At 43.3% G+C, this 13,324-nt stretch overlaps 1 protein-coding gene across 5 annotated transcripts; it reads left to right on the forward strand.

Moving 5' to 3' along the window:
• Nucleotides 1-933: 933 nt before the first annotated feature.
• On the forward strand, nt 934-12,162 carry LOC109907535 (zinc finger protein 384). 5 transcript variants are annotated; one of them, XM_020505556.2, is made up of 12 exons: nt 934-1,084; nt 2,381-2,448; nt 2,773-3,028; nt 3,259-3,381; nt 3,856-3,894; nt 5,499-5,650; nt 6,326-6,402; nt 6,580-6,804; nt 8,232-8,399; nt 9,488-9,566; nt 9,766-9,924; nt 10,511-12,162. In XM_020505556.2, the coding sequence occupies exons 2-12, from the start codon at nt 2,386-2,388 to the stop codon at nt 10,877-10,879; spliced, it is 1,710 nt and encodes a 569-aa protein (XP_020361145.1). In that variant the 5' UTR covers nt 934-1,084; nt 2,381-2,385; the 3' UTR covers nt 10,880-12,162. The 5 variants fall into 5 exon arrangements, with proteins under 5 accessions (XP_020361145.1, XP_020361146.1, XP_020361147.1 ...); XM_020505557.2 differs by lacking the exon at nt 3,856-3,894; XM_020505558.2 differs by lacking the exon at nt 2,381-2,448.
• The last annotated feature ends 1,162 nt before the right edge of the window (nt 12,163-13,324 follow it).

The raw sequence follows: 13,324 nt of genomic DNA on the forward strand, positions 1-13,324 counted from the left end.
TTCCTTTCACACCAGAGACCAGGGTTTGCTTCCTGATTTTTCCGTTAACTACACTGGTGTCAGAAGGAACACACAGCTCGGGATGTAAGGGGGCTGAGGTTAGGGAAAGCAAAGGGATGTAGCTTCCCGTTTGGAGAGGGCAGTGTAGCGATCTGTGCTACATTACAATTCCTACCAAATGGAAGACCAGGGTATTCATGCCAGAGACCAGGGTGCACCTCCTGCTCCCTCCGTTCGCTACAATATAACGAGGGAACAATATGTCAATCAAATGTATTTATAAAGCAATTTTTACATCATCCGATGTCACAAAGTGCTGTACAGAAACCCAGCCTAAAACCGCAAACAGCAAGCAATGCAGATGTAGAAGCACAGTGGCTAGGAAAAACTCCCTAGAAAGGCCAGAACCTAGAAAGAAACCTAGAGAGGAACCAGGCTCTGAGGGGTGGCAGTCCTCTTCTGGCTGTGCCGTGCGGAGATTATAACAGAACATGGCCAAGATATTCAAACGTTCATAGATGACCAGCAGGGTCAGATAATAATAATCACAGTGGTTGTAGAGGGTGCAACAGGTCAGCACCTCAGGAGTAAATGTCAGTTGGCTTTCATAGCCGATCATTCAGAGATAGAGACAGCAGGTGCGGTAGAGAGAGAGTCCAAAACATATATGATGGGGGAGCATAATTTATTTAAAAAAAAATATTGCACCTTTCTGGAATAAGACCAGGGAAACCAGTTTGGGAACCCCTTTCTTTGCCTAGTCTGTGGTATACCTTTATCAGCCATCATTAATAGTGGAAGGCTACCAGCAATAACAAGTACATTCCATATCATCATAAATTCATATTAATAATCATATAATATATGATCATATTAATTTTAATAGTTATATACGTCCCCAAAGACCGGAAATCGATTTCTAGGCACCGGAAGTGTAGAGCGGAGCAGACCCACAAGAGGGAAAAAGAAAAAAATCGAGGAAAAAAAATTCGGAGAATCTGAGGGTTTGGGCGGATTTGGACTGAGTTTCCGAACTGTCCCAACCCGAGGGAGCCCCAGGGTTGAGAGGGAATCGCCAACACCGGTAATTAACATCGAGTTATTACTCAATCGTTAATTATTTCTGTTTGACAGAGCAACTCATATGAGCTGCTACTCCCCTCTGTCTGGATAGCCGGAAGTCTACATGAAACTGCGTCTCGCACAGGGGCATTGGCGTCGACGTTTTTTTTTCTCGTTTTTTTTTTTTTATTCTCACAGTGTGACGAACAGGGAGAGGGATGGAGGCGTAGGGGTTGTGACATTGTTGTTTTCAAGCGGAAGTTTATTTGTTTATTGTCGACTTAAAAATAGGCCGCATAGTAGCCAGCTAGCTAACAATACTGAAATTAATGGAGGCAAGTTAGCTACAGTTAGCTAGCTAACCTCAAGGAGCTAGGTAGCTTCTACGTTAGCTAACTAGCTCAGATTTCACTCCTCTGTTGTTGCTAGCGAACATCAATAGTAGTCTATCAAGCTTGCCACCAGCCAGTTAGCTAAAATAAAGGTTAGAGAGTGTTTTATTGTAGGTAATGTTGGCTATCCCGTTGGCTGGCAAGCTGTCTTATGTGTGGGATGGGATAGGAAATACTGTAACTTAACATAACTCAATATTCCCCATCAGAATTGTTAGCAGACACGTCTCTGTTTCTGGTGCATTGTGTTACAAAGCTCCAATAAATAACTTCCCCGTTATACACCTAGCGGGATGGTTTTCCATGATAGACTTGCCATTGTTCCTTGCTATTTATAGTGCCCACTCCTGCCATGTAGCTCAGTGAGAGTAGCTAGCCAATAGGTTTCAGGGAGTTGCATGGCATTTAAAAATATTTCTGCTAAATATTCTATTGTGCATTCAATACAATGTATCCACATGTTTTTGTTATGATCTCTGTAGACAGCTAGAGGTTATACGTAGCCATTGAGGAAACATCCTTTCTGTACACCCCCACTACTGCGCTCTGCATGCATTTATTTGTATGTAAACAGTAACATGCCATTTACAATCCTGACCAACAACGACACTCTCTGTCCGGGGGGTCATGGAGACTTTCAATCAATATGGCTCACACTTTTCTATCTTTAGTTAAATCTATTGGCAGTGGACAAAATGCATGCCAGTGAAGAAAACAGTGTTCGCTCAGCATTTGTATCGTTCAACGTCCCCCATTCCCTTGAGCAAAACTCTTAAATTTCTTTTACTCAACTTCTTGGATATACTTAGCAGTTGCGAGAGACCAAGGACTTTGGCCAGACATCAGTTCAGATGGGCGTGGTCTCGTTACAACTGACGATGCAGAGCGAGCAAGTGTTTATAAGTTATGTTGCTTTTCAATTACAGAAATAATGGAAGAATCCCATTTCAACTCATCATACTTTTGGTCTCCCGTTCCCACAGTACAAGGACAGGTAGAAACCTTATTACTGGACCTTATCTTGAAATGTACATGGTGGTGTCGCAAATAAAGAAATAATACATGTTAGGTAACGCTAACAAATAATGAGCTTACACCTTAGGTGAGGATGGCAAAACATCAAATCCACTGTAATACATATGTAAGTAACAAAACAACGGGCCTCCCCAAATGATCACTTCTGCCCCTCTCTCCCACTTCCCTTATCAACCTCTACCACCGCTACTCATTTCCTTTTGGCATCTCACCCCATTCTCTCTATTGCCTGTCTTTCTCTTTTCTACCCCTCCTTTACAATCCACGACCCCCTCCACGATAGATTGAAAACGCCATGTTCCTGAACAAGATGAAGGAGCAGTTGGGTCCGGACAATAAGGGTTCTCCGTCGTTCCCTCACTCCTCACACTATCCCGCCGCCGTGCTCACCATGGACACGGGAGGCCGGGTGGTGCCCAAACAGGAAGGTGGAGGCGGTGGTGTCCAATTGAACGCCGTAGGCGGTCACCTGCACCAGCCGCACACCTCACAGAATATCACGGTGGTGCCCGTCCAGTCCACTGGCATCATGACGGCAGGTGAGTAAACAAGACACGCTGCCAGTGTCAGTTTGTCTGGCTATCCTCTATGGTTGTTCTATGCATGTCTCCTCCCTGTTTCTGTCTGGTCTAATCATGCTATATATTGAAAGATACAGAAAGAACCAACTTAAACATTCTCAGTATTTCATTGTGTGTGTAATGTGTGCCTCGGCTCTCCCTGGGAGGGGTGTGGTGCAGTCAGGTCACCGTCTCTCTCTCCCTCTCAGCGGGGCTAGTGATAACCACTCCCCAAGGCACCCTGGTCTCTCAACCCACCTCCACACAATCTTTTGTGCCCGGACCCCCTGCCAACACCATGATAGTGTCCGCACTACACCCCACAAACACAGGTAAAACCTCCACCGCATTCCCCCGTTCCCCAAAACCCGCACTGTGATAGGTTGTGTGTCCGAGTGGCTTGCAAACCTTTCCTGGCTTATCAACAAGCAAAGCAGACTCACTGGCACACACTCACATACAGACATACATTAATTTGAGCATTTATTTGTATTTTATTTCATCCCGTTGTTGATATAGGTTGACCCAGCAAAGGTGGAACCACCTTCTAGTCGTAATTTTTTTTTTTATCACAAACTTCAATCCTCAACACTCACAGACATGCATTACATGCACACAAACAAACACACAGTAACACACACATTGCTGCTTGAGCTAACCCCGGCAACACGCTGCCAGCAGCCAGCCACTAACCCTTGACCTGATCCAGGCCCCCTACCCTCTGCGGTGAGAGAGAGAGAGGGAGCGAGCCGGGTAGTGAGCTCCGTGTGTTGAGTGTGTTCTCCTCTTCTCTCGGTTTCTGTCAGAGAGCAGCCAGCACTCCTCTCTCTACTTCTACAGCCACAGTGAGTACCCAGCTCCATCTCCCCTCCACCCTGCCTCACCTACTACTTCCTCCCCGTATGCCATCATCCATCCCTATTGGTTGTGTTTACCTGCACTCTGGACTGTTTGATGCCTGGTTTGGATGTGCAGTTGAGTTGCTTTTTAAATGACTTGTCTGTGCTGAGATAATGTAAGGCAGAGGTTCCCAAACTGTTTTGGCCCGCAACCCCATTTTGATCTCTTTTTTTTGTTGTTGTTGTATAATATTTTAATTGGGGCTATGACAGTCTATAACAAATCAGTCTAACAGTAAGGAAGTGTGGTTTGAAGTGACTGACATGTATCAGAAAGGTATTTGGAAGTTCATACCTTTATTTAACTAGGCAAGTCAGTTAAGAACAAATTCTTATTTTCAATGACGGCCTAGGAACAGTGGGTTAACTGCCTTGTTCGGGGGCAGAACGACAGATTTTTACCATGTCAGCTCGGGGATCCGATCTTGCAACTTTTCGGTCACTAGTCCAACGCTCTAACCACTAGGCTACCTGCCTTCCGCTATGGTCTTCTGTGTAGAAAGGATTTAGTGTCTGGTCCCGTCCTCTCTATTCTAATGACTCCTGCGCGGCATGTGGGCATTATAGAGGGAAACGTCAGACACATCCACACATGTGGAGTCTTGTCTTTCAGTGACGGGGTCATAATATGTTGCAGCTAAAACCGTTCAAAAGATAAAGCCATATGTGTAGGAAGAAAAGAGAAACCACTCCTGTTTATTACAACCGCATCTAGCGGCTACCAGAGGTCACTGAACCAAGCGCACCTCTGAACCAACCCCATTTTCTGAACCAACCCCATTTTCAAATAAGGCGACCCCTAGTTTGGGAAACGCTGCAGTAAGCCCTGTCATAAGCTACGAAGAAAATGTCTTCATATATGCAGGATGCTTGGATGTAGTGTTTTACTGAAGACTGTATTTAAGCTCACACTATAAATTGCACAACATATGAAGATGATCAAATCTGGGACCTGTGGATGGTCCAATAGTTATATTAGTTATATTGACTCCAAAAACCCCAATCTGAATGTCGAAGAATATGATCTGATGCCCTTCCACTAATGGTCCAAGGAAGTTATCTGGAGGACCAAAGGAGGGTTCTGGAGTACGCCGCTATGTTCTCTGGGGGTGCAATTCTATCCATGAATGTGATCATCCAAAAGTTGATGAAAGTCTTTGTATGTTTTGGATGTTATTCCAAGACAAACTACAGTATCTGGCCCATTCAAAAAAGCTAAATCAATTTGGTTTAGTTATGTAGCTGTGCAACACTGTCCAAATAGGCAGTTGGGTGTAACCGATTCTTTTTTTGCAGCGATGAAGTCTGTCAGGTGTTCCAGTATATGAAGAGATTAAAATGCCTCTGTGTTGTGGGGTGATTTACCACTCACGTGTTGTTGCTTTCACCATTGCATACCAGGAGAGACCGCTTTGGATGTTACTCACCAAGCAGAGAGGCCCATGGGATATGTAGTGTGGTTTTTTGTCTCTTTTAATCAGAGCTGTATTCCTCTCCCCCCTTCCCTCCATCCCTCCTTTCCCCATCCCGTTTTTATGTCCCTGTTTCAGACAAGAAAGAGGATTTGGTCATCCCTCCTGTTGTCATGCCAACGCCCGGGAAGCGGGGCAGGAAGAAGAAGTCGATGATGCAGAGGGCTGGCGCCAACCTCCCTCCAGGAAGTGATGCGTTGATTCTGGCTCACCTGGCTGCTGGGGGGCAGGTGATTTGAGTTTTTAAGTGACGTCACAAAATAACTAACATGCTGACTACCCGGGCACGTGCCATCGCGCGCATGTTGATAATGTCCATCCACACCAGACGCGGTCAGGACACGCAGGTTGAAATATCAAAACGAAACATGGACATTTAGCTAGCTAGCTTGCTGTTGCTGCTATTTTGTCCTGGGATATAAACACTGGGTTGTTATTCTACATTAGATGTACGTGGTCCCTTTTTTTTTTGCTGGATTTTGTAGAATTTTTACCCATTTTGATTCACACAAAATCGTGTGTTCTCTACTCCAACAATTAATCCACAGATAAATGGAGAAACCTAGTTAGTTTCTAGTAATTTCTGTGGGTTTTATATGGCGGTTGGCAACCAACTTTAAGGTGCCTTACTGCAAACAACACTGGAGTGTGGACCTCGTTCATCTTTCAATCACCCATGTGGGTATATGCTCCTAAGAACCAATGAGGAGAGGGGAGAGGCGGGACTTGCTGCCTCTACGGAGGTTATCTTCAGTATTACGTGGGGGTTAGATAACTGCATCTCCCCAGTCAATCCATAGTGATAAAATGTGTTAAGGCTACTTATCGTAGTGTCATTACTTCAGGATTAGTGAAGCAAAGCGTTGTTTATTAAACAAACAACATTGTTTTGTGTTTGTTTATAGCACCACACTGCAGACCATTATGACTTATCAAACGATGAGGATGAGCATGGGAACAAAGACGGGACCAAATCATACAGGTAGATTGCAGGCCTTGTGTTTACATACTTTTTTACTCCTTAATTAACACTCATCATTTGTTACCCAAGTTGACCCTAGATTTTTCTTCCCCATTCAACATATCCTCATCTCTAAACAGTATATCTCTGTTTCGCTCGTTTTCCATCCCTTACCGTTCTCTCTTACCCATCCTCCAGGTGCCGGATGTGTGCGGTGACGTTCTTCAGCAAGTCAGACATGCAGATCCACGCCAAGTCTCACACGGAGGCCAAGCCGCACAAGTGCCCCCACTGCTCCAAGTCGTTCGCCAACTCCAGCTACCTGTCCCAGCACATCCGCATCCACAGCGGGGCCAAGCCCTACACCTGCTCCTTCTGCCAGAAAACATTCAGGCAGCTCAGTCACTTACAGCAGCACACACGGTACTGCTGCCTCCCTGGCGTGTATGTGTGTGAGTGTGTGTGTGGTGGTTGATTTCAGGGAATAGGTGACTGCAGAATATAGACTGTCACACAAGATTGAAGGATTGTTATTAAAAGACAATCACTATCACTACAAATTCAGTGCTAGTGATACCAATGTACTTATCTATATTTGACTTTGAATTTGACGAATACAATATGAATAACCACTCTGCATTAGATACATAGGGTTTTATTGCGACAAATCAAATGAGACAGTATTGCTCCCAATAATACTGATTACAAAACCTCTTATTGTACTACATCTATGACCGCAGGTTTAGAATAAACAAGCCCAACAAAACTATATCTATGACCACAGGTTTAGAATAAACAAACCCAATATTTATATTTCTGGTGATGTTTGACAAAGCATCACCACCTTTTCTTCTCTTGTCGAAATGTCACAGTTAGTGACCCTTTTATAAGTAGAGTGTGTGCTGTTTTTCTGTTGCCAAGTGTTGTATCGGCGTTGTTTGCTGTCTTGGAGGCTATGTTTTTTATGTGTGGTTTGCAGATTTCCTTGGGAATTCAAGTCACTAATGTTATTGGCAAACAGAATCTGAGAAAGTTGTTTTGATACGTTTGGTAAACTAGAAATAGTACAGGTCCAAGAATCGGTCCCTGTGGAACACCACATTTGATCTGAAGGGAGTGAGTTAACTCCCTTTAAAGTGACAGATTGCATTCTAACCTTTTAGATACCCGGACAACCACAGCAAAGACTAATAAGTTACGTCCATCCTTGGGGAAAGGATGCAATTTTGGGTAAACTATACCAGAAACAGCTTCATAATGTAAAAAAAATTCTGTCAGACACGTGACCTGTACATTTAGCTATCCTACGACCACATCTTTCCATACTGATTTCTTCATTTTCTTTCCCTGACACTTTCAGTTCTATCTGTTCTGTCATCTCTTCAACCAGTCTTTGGTTTCTTGAACATTTATGAGGAATTTAATGAATGGCTTTTCCCTTCCTCCCTCTCCATTCTGTTAGAGTGAAGTGCACCCTTTGCTTTCTCTATTAGGCTACATATCCTCCCTCACAAGCCCCTCTCGATGTTTCGCCCTTGGTGTCAAGATACACAAGAGCTTGCCTTCACTCAAATTCCTTAGCAGTAGGCCTCTGTAGAATGACCACAGAACATCAGTAGCACACCATAGGTGGAGAGACCCGAGAAAGAGAGAGAAAGGAAAGGGGGACTGTGCCTGCTGTCTGTTTTCCTACAACCAAAAAGTGCACACTGTCAATCAAACTGCGCTAAAACTTGATTTGGGGGGGATTTGATTATGATTTGATCTCTGGATCATTCGTCGCTGATTTGATACATTATCAATCTCTCTCTCTCTTTTTCTCTCTCTCCATCTCCCCATCCCCTTGTTAGAAACCACACTGAGGGCAAACCGCACAAGTGTCCCCACTGCTCCAAATCGTTCGCCAACTCCAGCTACCTGGCCCAGCACATCCGCATCCACAGCGGGGCCAAGCCCTACACCTGCTCCTTCTGCCAGAAAACATTCAGGCAGCTCAGTCACTTACAGCAGCACCACAGGTAAACACTACTAAACAAGGACAGTGGGCAGTCACGTCAGGGCACAACCTCTGTAGTTCCATCTACTCCTCTTTTCTTCTAATTGGTTCCCTCTCACTCATTGTCTCTCACATCCTCTTATCTTCTCGTTCAAGTTCAACACTCCCCCTAATCCCCACAGACCTCTTTAATAAACGCGCTCAGCCTATATATGTGTAATTGAACGTCTCAATACATGTTCTGGGGCCTCCCTCATGTCAGCATGGGTTTGTACATGAGGCTGTAGACAATGTGCATATCACCTACACTTTGACCTGTAGGCTTTTTATTTATGTAGCCTACATGAAAAATAGATATGAATATTATTCCCATGTTGACCTCTCCCATCCAATTCTGATCAGAGTAATTGTTTGATTTTGGGATTTAAAAAAAAAAATATATATTTTTAATACTTTGTTTTTATTGAGGAACACAAAGAGAGTACAAATAAAGTAAAGGAAAAGATCTGTCAGTTACAGTGCACATCATACCGTCATCATATTAGTTACATTGACATCTTTGAATTAGACCTTTTTCAAGTACGAAACCCATTTTTCCCAGTGTTCCTGACCGCTCTCCTCTTGTGTTCTTAAAGCAAAGGTCATACGCTCCATGTGGTATATTTCTTCTTCGATATCTATCCATTGTGTCACTGTGGGAGGGTCTTTTTGTAGACATTTCCTGGTGATAGCCTTTTTACTGGATCTTTCATTTTTATTTTTTTATACCTTTATTTAACTAGGCAAGTCAGTTAAGAACAAATTCTTATTTTCAATGACGGCCTAGGAACAGTGGGTTAAACTGCCTTGTTCAGGGGCAGAACGACAAATTTGTACCTTGTCAGCTCAGGGATTCGATCTTGCAACCTTTCGGTTGCTAGTCCAACACTCTAACCTCTAGGCTACGCTGCCGCCCCCTTCAAGAGATATTCAAGAGATATTTTTGTTTGAATTTTTGATTTATTTGTTCCTGTCAGTTCCTTGGAGTGAGTGACGCTGTAACGGAAGTAGTCAGGCTACTGGGGTTTGTGGGAGCTGTAGTTCATTACAGACTGTGTTTCACTTCCGTAGGATTCACACTGGGGACCGACCTTACAAGTGCATCCATCCTGGCTGCGAGAAAGCGTTCACTCAGCTGTCCAACTTGCAGGTAGGCCTTCTACATCTCAACATCCAATTCACAAGTCCAATAGATCTTACATTTGGACAATAATCACCTCAATTTCCATTTATTTGGTTTCTCGCTTAGCTAAAATCATTACGTACAGTTAATAACGGAAGCGTAATGATGTGATGACATCATAGTCAAAATAATCCTAATGTATTAACTCTTTCATGGCTTCCCCCAGTCTCACCGCCGGCAGCACAACAAAGACAAGCCGTACAAGTGCCACAACTGCAACCGCGGTTACACAGACGCGGCCAGTCTGGAGGTGCACCTGTCCACTCACACGGTCAAACACGCCAAGCTCTACTCCTGTGGCCTGTGCAACCGCGCCTACACCTCGGTACGCCTGCCAATCACCCTAAAACTCCTACCTCTACCCTCCTCCTCAAACGACATATAGTCCCACCCCTATAGTATACACCCCCATTGTAACTCATAGGGTTGTATAGGACAGGTAGGCTTTGGCTATGTAGTTAAAAACAGTTTCCCCCCTCCACTGTAGTTTATATACACTCGGCCCATATTTCCTCCCAGTTTGTACACTACTGTTCAAACGTTTGGGGTCACTTAGAAATGTCCTTGTTTTTGAAAGAAAAGCACATTTTTTTGTCCATTAAAATAACATCAAATTGATCAGAAATACAGGGTAGACATCGTTAATGTTGTAAATGACTATTGTAGCTGGAAAAGGCTGATATTTAATGGAATATCTACATAGGCGTACAGAGGCCCATTATCAGCAACCATCACTCCGGGATGCTGGCCCTTTTCTTTCAAAAACAAGGACATTTCTAAGTGACCCCAAACGTTTGAACAGTAGTGTATGTGCTGCCGAGCCCTTGCATTTTGTTCCCAAGGACCCACTGCAAGGTAATTGTTCACTGCACTGTCTATCTCGCTCACCCTCTTTCTCTCCTCTTCTCCAGGAGACCTACCTGATGAAACACATGCGGAAGCACAACCCGGACCCCCTCACAGTGGCGGCTGCCGTCGCCGCCCAGCAGGCCCAGGGTCACACTCCTGGAGGAGCGGGCAGGGGGAGGGGTCGTGGCAGAGGAAGCGGGGCAAACATAGGAGGCGGTGGTCCCGGAGGGGCAGGTCAGAACCCAGGGCAGAACCAGCCCCAGAACCCCAACAACCCTCAGCAAGGCAGCTACTCGCAGACGGAGGGCGTGCCGTGCCCCTTCGACCTGCACCAGTACAAGACGGTCAGCGTCACCGACCTGTCGGCCCATAAGGACCTCTGCCTGACCGTGTCCACCTCAGCCATTCAGGTGGAGCACATGAACTCATAGAGCGAGAGGATGGACAGAGGGGAGGATGAACAGAATGGAGAGGGAGGGAGGGAGTGGAGCCTGGTGTCACTTTTTAAATGGGAGGATGGGCTCATTGTAATGGCTGGAATGGAACGTGTGTCAAACACATCAAATGTGTTTGAAACCAGCTATTTCAATGAGGCAGTCCACTGATTTCTCCTCCCACCAGCCTCCACTGGGAGGGAGAAAGTACTAAGTAAAAACTACACTGCCTTGGGGTTGGCGAAGGAATGAATGGAAGAATGAGGTTTGGCGATGCAAGACCCAATCAGAGAATAAGGAACGGAGGGCGTGAAGGGACTACCTGAGACGAAGAGGAAGCATGGGATATGTAGTCCAGTATTGAATGAAGAGATGATATATGAATGGTTCAAAGAATGCACTTAAAGGAGAAGACATCGAAAAGGGAGCGAGAGAGAACAAAAAATGGGGGGGGGGGGTCTGATATAAAGAAGGCACTTGATCAATCTCGTATTTTTTCGGTTTCTCATCGATTCATTTAGTTGTTGTATGTATATTATCACATATGTATGTATTTTTCTACCAACAGTGGAATGTGTCAGCGAACGGCGTGGGAAAGCAAAAAGATTGTGCAAGGAATGTGAGTGAGAAGAAACATCTAGAAACAGCAGATTTTGTATTTAAGAAGGATCATTTTCTATATTCCCCAACACATTTTTGCAAAGCAAGGGGTGAGGGGGAGAAAGGAGCATCGTGCTGAAACATTGAAATGGCTGTCAGGTACTGTTAACAAGTTTTTTTAAGTTTCGTTTTTTAAACCTTTCATACTGAATATTACATTATTCTTATTGTGTCAATGTTATCCTCATTATTATCAATTGGAAGATACTGTAATCTATGTAGATATATATAGAAATGATTTTTTTCATTAAAAAAAAAGGGAATGATGTACTTCCTAATCTCTGCCTCTGTAAAGTAAACCAGAAAACAAGAACTCCAAAAGTAACGAATCGTTGACATGTATTTCTAACCCGTCCAATCACAGAGCTCTATTCTGTTCTCTCTATTTATAGAGCAGGCTCGTGATTGGCCGGTTATCTTATGTATACTCCTTGTACTTTGTTATGTGTCTTTTGAAATAACACAGTTCTCAATATTCTTATTAGTGTCGTTATTATTGCTCCTAATACTGTTATTAACTACCCTTATGCTACACTTGCTGTATATGCATAGTACACATTCATCTGAAGAGACTGTTTCTCTTTGTAAGGACAATAAAATGAGACAGTCAGAGATGACAAGCTTGCTGTCAGATTCTCCTTTTACTGCATGCAGACATGCTGTGGAAAGTCAGTTTGGAGGTATTGTATCAATGTACAGTACATAGGTCAATTATACATTAAAATAATACAAATATTATGTTGTATGTTGGAATGGTTCGCTAGGTGATTGTGTTTGGGACATTAATTTGCCATAACCTGTGCCATGCCCATTTCATGACCGTCACACACACACCAAAGAAGACGAGGGTAGTGGTTTTGGAAACAAAGGAATGCTGTATTTGATATAATTTAAGGGTATACGTTTCCTACAAACTACAGGGTTCTTCATGACACCAGTGCACAGCAATTTGAAAACAATAGAGGCACATTTACATTTTGGCAAGTCCTCAAAAACAAAGTAAAAAACACTATTCTAATATAACTCTGGATACAATCTACTCGCCATGGAATTCATCCCATTCTGTTCATTAAATGTACATTAAGTAACTTTTTCCCAAGCTTTATTTGGTTTTCACTGAAATAAGCTCAACATAGAATAAGAAGAATATATAATAAGCAACTACTGGTATTATTTCTTGGTAAAACAAAGGACAACCATGAAAATAGATGATATCCTGGTTAAAGTAAGATACAACACAGAAACAAGGTAACACTTAGTAAGGATAAGGATGTTTGATTACTCTGGTCTTCTGATACAACTGAATGGGACACCAGGCCAACACGCCGAGCTCAGAAGGCCCTTCATAAATGAAGATAAATGTGACAACTTGACATAACAAAATCATATGTTTGAAAACAGTTTTTTTTTAAATCTTTGTGTACAGTATAAAATGTTTCAAACTAAATTGAACAAAAAAATCGGATAATACTTTACTAAAATGGGTACAGTAGTAGCATTTCAACAATAATTACAACATCTAAAATATTCCCATACTGGAACCTCTGGTACAGTTCCTGGTTTGGTTGCTGACCTATAATAGTAGTATAGTAGTACCTGTTCGGACACATGCATTCAGGCTCCTGACAAATCATATTGAAAAAAAAAACACTTAAATATAACAAATGTCTCGTGTTTCGCATAAATAAATAAAATGGAGAAAAAAAAATCTGTTCATAAGAGGGAGTTTATGTGGCGACGGTGAGGCAGAGGGTGACAGTGTGTGGAGATAAGGCAAGTTAG

Source organism: Oncorhynchus kisutch, linkage group LG17 (genome assembly GCF_002021735.2).
Source record: "Oncorhynchus kisutch isolate 150728-3 linkage group LG17, Okis_V2, whole genome shotgun sequence".
Taxonomy (NCBI): domain Eukaryota; kingdom Metazoa; phylum Chordata; class Actinopteri; order Salmoniformes; family Salmonidae; genus Oncorhynchus; species Oncorhynchus kisutch.

What these genes read in the sequence shown, in the direction of transcription:
- LOC109907535 (XM_020505556.2), top strand. Translation starts at nt 2,386, where the DNA reads ATGGAAGAATCCCATTTCAACTCATCATACTTTTGGTCTCCCGTTCCC. An exon ending in ACCTGGCTGCTGGGGGGCAG is followed by an intron (nt 5,651 to 6,325) that starts GTGATTTGAGTT and finishes GTTTGTTTATAG; the next exon opens with CACCACACTGCAGACCATTA. An exon ending in GCAACCGCGCCTACACCTCG is followed by an intron (nt 9,925 to 10,510) that starts GTACGCCTGCCA and finishes CCTCTTCTCCAG; the next exon opens with GAGACCTACCTGATGAAACA.